Consider the following 6,000-nt stretch of genomic DNA (forward strand, 5'->3'; position numbering starts at 1 on the left):
GACTTCCCTGCTTATATCAGATCTGACACTCCACGCAAATGCATGAAAAACTCAAGGTAACTAAGATCCCCCTGCTTCCAGAAGACAGGTTTACACAACAATGCTGTGACCACACTCCGGGCAGACTGCAAGAAGTAGAGGGCAGACAATCCCCCAAACTGATGGCTTATTCTATAATTAGATTCACCAAATCAACAACAGAAGAGCTCCCACCCTAGTTAACAAGATGCCAAACGCAGTCCCCTTTTGGCATTCCAGACCTTGGCTCCCATCTAAACGTCCATGTCTTGGAAGAAGGGGGAGGGATAGCTCAGTGGTTTGAGCAGTAGCCTGCTGAACCCAACGTTGTGAGTTTAATCCTTAAGGAGGCCATTTAGGGAAGTGGGGTAAAAATCTCTCCAGGGATTGGTCCTGCTTTGAGCACGGGGTTAGACTAGATGACCTCCTCAGGTCCCTTCCAACCCTGATATTCTATGTCTAATATAGTGAGGGGTTACTGAAAACCTGGCTCACCATATGTGAGGTTCACTGATCATAAAGGACCAGATGCTTATCCCCAGGTCAATGTGAATCTCAGGTCTTTCCCAAATATCAGGTTGTCAGCCAGTCCTTAATAACGAAATCTAAGATTTATTGTTAAAAGAAAGAAGAGAGTTACACATGGTTAAAAGATCAATATCCATACAAGTGACTTTCAATGTTCATAGTTCAGGATCACAACAGTGATGGAATAAATTGCTGGTTTGTAAAAATCTCTCTGGAATCATCCCAACAGATCAGAATCCAAAGGCAGCTCAGATGTAAAGTCTGTTAGTTTTTCCATGCATTTTCCAGGTTATTCCAAATGATTATTTGGAAAATCTCTGTCCTATGACTTACACTTTCCCTGTTCAAAGCTTAAGCAGACTAGAGATGATAGGATCAGGCCCAAGCCTTCTCTTTTATAGCTATTCTAGCAGGCTGACAAGCCTACCTCACAGAAATCGTCACAGAAGGACCTTCCCCCAATGCAGATCCCCTGTTGTACTTTGCTTTGAAGATAATCTTCTATTATCATTCTATTAACACAGTAAATGAGTTACATTCCTTCACATAAGGTAATTAGCCGTTCTTCCATTATAACACAGATAGTTAAGGTGAAGATAATGTAGAAATGATTGGTTTCCTGAAGTGTCTTACATCTTTGATTTTCAGGTTAACTGAAGACCTTGCATACATACGACAAGTTTCAGAGTAACAGCCGTGTTAGTCTGTATCCGCAAAAAGAAGAACAGGAGTACTTGTGGCACCTTAGAGACTAACAAATTTATTAGAGCATAAGCTTTCGTGGACTACAGCCCACTTCTTCGGATGCATACACAATTAAGGCAATTAAGACATGAAAGGGAATTAGCATCTACAAGCTAATTTGGTTACATTGTGAAACTTCTAACTGGCTGTGCTGCAGAGACGCTGCGGGTCGGACACTTGCTCTGGTGGTGGCCACACGCTCTCAGGCTCTAGGTGGCAGGACCCTTTTTCCCAGCGCCGCCCCCGCCCGGTTGGGGTTACGATCCCCCTCCGAGTCTGGCCTGCAAGGCTTCTTGGCTGAGGTGTCTCCCTGTGCTGGGCCCACTGCCCAGGGTCCCCCTCGCTCTCCCCAGCTGCTCACCGCACCCGGCTCCGGACGGCTCCAGGCCCAGCTCCAGCTCCACTCGGCCTCAGCCCGGCTGCTGCTGCTGCTCTGCCTCCAGCTCCCTGGGCTGCTTGTCTGGCCCCTCTGGCTCTGGGGCCGCAGCTCTGCCCCCAGGGCAGCTCTGCTCTCTCTGGGCCGTGCTCTGGCTTTGGGGCTGCAGCTCTGCTCCCAGCTCAGCTCGGGCCCCTGCTCTCCCCTTAGCTCGGCCCCACCCTGTCTGACCCAGGCCATTCCAGCTCACACGGAGGACGGGACCCCCGGCCTCCTGACTCTCTGATTAGCTGCCCGCCCTGTCAATCAGGCTGACCTGGAGCATTGGCCTCTCCCCGTTGTCAGTCTCAGGCTCCTGATTTGCCATCGACCCCCCCCCCTTTTAGTGCTGGGAGCTAGTCACTAACCCCCCCACTGACTGTTAGTAAGGGGGCAACAGTCCCCTTACCCCTGGAAGCGTTGGGGCATCTTGCCTGGGGATCTATAAGGAAGGTGAAGGTGGGGGTGGCAGGGGGCCGAGGGTGCTGGGCTGGCTGAGAGGGGGCGGATCTGGCCCGGGATGCCCACGTTCTCCTCCCGCCTCATTGCAGTGAACCTCACGCCCGGTTCTACGCTGCTCAGATCATCCTGACTTTTGAGTATCTGCACTCGCTGGATGTCATCTACCGAAACCTGAAGCCAGAGCATCTCCTGATAGACCAGCAGGGCTACATCAAGGTGATGCTGCTGCCCCTCCCTCACTCCTTCCCTTCCCCATCCCAGCGCTGGCTCCTGGCTCCCTGCAGTGACTTCCTCCCTGCCCAAATCTCTCTCCTGCCATCCCCTTGCCAAAGCCAAGACACCCCAACACGGCCAGAATACATCAATCATCTGCTCTTCCCCTTCCCCTCCTGCTGTCACAGCCTCCGGGCTGATCCAGCTTCTCCCCTCTGTGTGTTTTGGCTCCAGGTGACGGATTTTGGTCTTGCCAAGTGGGTGAAAGGCCGAACCTGGACTGTGTGTGGGACCCCGGAATACCTGGCCCCCGAGATCATCCTCAGCAAGGTGAGCTGGGGAGGGCCTGTCCGCTGCTTGATCTCTAGCTGATCCCTGGTCACCAGGTGGTTCCTCCCGCCCCCCAAACGTTCGGTGCATGACCCTGGCCTGCTTTCCCCGGGCAGGGTTATAACAAAGCTGTAAACTGGTGGGCCCTGGGCGTCCTCATCTACGAGTTGGTGGCTGGTTACCCCCTGTTCTTTGCGATACAGCCCAATCGGATCTACGAGAAGATCATCTCTGGCAAGATATGTGGGCTGGGGGAGGGGACACTTGTGTGATTTGGGGGGGGGGTTGCCAGTACAAGGGGGGTGCCAAGTCTCAGCGACTGATCAGAAAGATGCTCACATGCTGCGCCCCCAACAGGCTCATGCCCTCCCATGCTCCCCCAATCCCCAACATGTGGGCATCCTCCCTGTCATGTACCCCATTCCCCCTCCACCCCAACACATAGACCCTCCCTTGCCACGTACCCCTGTTCTCCAACACATGTACATCGTCCCCATTGTGTCCCCCACACATGGACTCTCCCTCACCACGTACCCCTATTTCCCCAACACATGGACTCCATCCCCCACCCTACCACCAATGTGCTCCCTGTAACTCTCATGGGGACTCCTGGAACAGGTGCCTTTGGTTTTCTTGTACGCTGTTGTGAGTTGCAAAACCCTCCACAGCCCTGTTACGTTGCAAGACTAAACATTCCTTAAACACATCAGTCATCTCCAGGCACTGGTAGAGCACTCATCGCCATAGTAACCAAGAGCCCATAATATTCCTCTGCCCACCCCAGCGCCTTCTCGCCAAGGATCTCCGAGAACTCGTGTTGGACACAGTCAGCTTTAAAGCTAGTGGGGAACTCAACAGGCCTGGGTTCTGTTCCCGGTTCTCCTACCAGCCTGCTCAGTGACCTTGGGCAAGTCACGTCTCCCTGTGCCTCAGTTTCCCTTTATGTAAAATGAGTATAATGATGCGGCATCCCTGATTTGAGATCCGTGGAGGAAAAATGCTCAGTAAGAGCTGGGGGGGAGGGGGGGAATGCTACTAATTAACCATTTCAGCTCCAGTGTCAGTCCTCAGTAGCCTCCCCCACACACACTTCTTGTCCACTCATTGTCCTGGAGTGGTTTTAAAGGGCTTGTTATTTATTATTAGGTGTTTTACGATAGTGCCTACAAGCCCAAGTCATGGGTCAGGACCCCATTGTGCTAGGTGATGTACATATTAGGTGTATTATGGTAGTGCCTAGGCGCCCCAGGTGTAGCCCAGGACCCCCTGTGCAAGGGGCTGTACATTACTAGGTGTATTATGGTAGGGTCTCAGCGCCCAGGCATAGCCATGCTAGGGGCTGTACATTATTAGGTGTATCTATGAATCTAGCCACGAGGGCAGGGCAGGTAAAAGCCAGACCTCTCTCTCCTTCCCCACCCCAGTTCCGGTTCCCGTCTCACTTCAGCTCGAAGCTGAGGGACCTGCTCCGGAACCTGCTGCAGGTGGACCTCACCAAACGCTTTGGCAACCTCGAGAACGGGGTCAACGACATCAAGAACCACAAGTGGTTTGCTACTACTGACTGGATCGCCATCTACCAGAGGAAGGTAGGAGGGTGGTGGCGGCTGGCGGCTGGCAGAGGAGAGCCTGGGTAACTTCCACATGCATGCGACCTCCGTCAGCAGGAATTGAACCTGGGATCATCAGTGCCCAGGCCTGTAGGAGCGCATTGGTTCCTGGGACTCTGTAGCAGGGTGTTGTGGCTGGGTCCAGCCACTAGGGGGCGGTATGCTCACCCAGCATTGGTTTAAAGTAGGGAGCCCTCAGTCACCTGTTTGTAACATAGCAGCAAAAGCATGGTCCAGTCCCCACCCCCTGAGGATAACAGCCTACTACTGCTGCTGCCAGCTAATGGCGTTATTCTTCTAGCTCCGGTGGGAGAGGGCTGTGCTGAAGGTCCTGATTAAAACCCTACTGATGATGCAAGTGGGGGCTCTTTCGGGGATCCAACGGGCTCATGACCCCCTGCCCTTCCCTGATTGCAAAGTGAGGGGAGGGGATTCTGGCTAGAAAAAAGGGGGCTTGAGGAGGCGCTGATCCTGCGTCCCTCACCTGGTTGCTAAGGGGCCCGATCCTGTATCTCTTAAGAGTGCTGGTGGCCCGGTTTCTGGGCTCCTAAGCAGGGTCATGGGCTCCCCCTTCCATGATTGAAAAGTGTGAGGGTTTCTGACTGGATTGGGGGGCGAGGGGGCCTGATCCTTGCCTGCCTTGTTACAAAGCTGGGGCCTGATCGTGTGCCCCTAGCAGACCCAGGAGTGGGGTGGGGGGGGATACAAATGTTGATCCCTCACCTCGTGCCCAACCTGCCCCTCCCCTCCCTTTTCAGGTGGAAGCTCCCTTTATACCAGAGTGTAAAGGCCCGGACGACACGAGTAACTTCAGTGACTATGAGGAAAAGGAGATTCGTGTCTCGATCACTGAGGAGTGCGTCAGGGAGTTTGCTGAGTTCTAGGGCCAGTGGCCCTCCCCCCAAAATCCCCCTTTCCCACAAAGAAGCTTGAGAGTCCCATCTAGAGGGTGGGGATATCATCCGCCCCGCCCCAGGAAACACGTCTGTGTCCTCTGACAAACCTTGTTTCACTGGAAAAAACAAAACAACCCCTCCCCCAGCCCCCACTTCCTCTTTAACAGTGTGCTTTTTGTAAACATATTTGAAACAATTACCAATAAAGTTTGGTTTAAAAAAAAATAATGGGCTGTTCGGCTCTAGGAGACGGTTGTTGTTGCTGGGATGAGCCGGGAGCTGTTCCTCTCCCCGGAGGCTCAAAGAGTTCAGGGATGTGGCTGGGGGGTCGGCGGCTGCCATTAGCGGTACCTGAACTCGCCTGGAGTTGGCAGCCCAAAGGGACGAGCGTCCGCGCTTAAATGGGGAGGTGGCGTCTGGTCGATGGATAAACGGGCATCGCAGGCAGCAGCGGAGAGGTTATTTTATCGCTGTGTCGGGGGCGGGGGGGGGCGCGACAGCTGCTGGAATGCCATGGCCAGGTCTGGCACCCACAATTTGAGGAAGAAGGTGAAAAATTGGAGAGGGGCAGAGAGTTGCCATGAGAACGATTAAATGGGGAAGGGGGGGAACCTGCCTTATGCTGAGACGCAAGGAGCTTCTTAAAGCGAAGGTTAAGGGGTGCCGTGATCCCTGTCTCGATGTACCCAGGGGAATAACTCTGTGATCATGGGCCAGTCCCGCTAGCAGACAAAGGTCTAAGGAGAGCCCGTGGCTGGAAGCTGAAACTAGAAACATTCAGACC

General features: G+C 53.5%; 1 protein-coding gene across 1 annotated transcript; it reads left to right on the forward strand.

The window, feature by feature from the left end:
* Positions 1–42: 42 nt before the first annotated feature.
* LOC128828467 (cAMP-dependent protein kinase catalytic subunit alpha-like) lies at positions 43–5,204 on the forward strand. The gene is made up of 6 exons (XM_054013166.1): positions 43–56; positions 2,257–2,383; positions 2,615–2,710; positions 2,827–2,976; positions 4,135–4,299; positions 5,079–5,204. Exons 1-6 carry the CDS (start codon positions 43–45, stop codon positions 5,202–5,204), a joined length of 678 nt encoding a protein of 225 aa, XP_053869141.1.
* The last annotated feature ends 796 nt before the right edge of the window (positions 5,205–6,000 follow it).

This window comes from Malaclemys terrapin, chromosome 23 (assembly GCF_027887155.1).
Source record: "Malaclemys terrapin pileata isolate rMalTer1 chromosome 23, rMalTer1.hap1, whole genome shotgun sequence".
In the NCBI taxonomy this organism is placed as follows: Eukaryota; Metazoa; Chordata; order Testudines; family Emydidae; genus Malaclemys; species Malaclemys terrapin.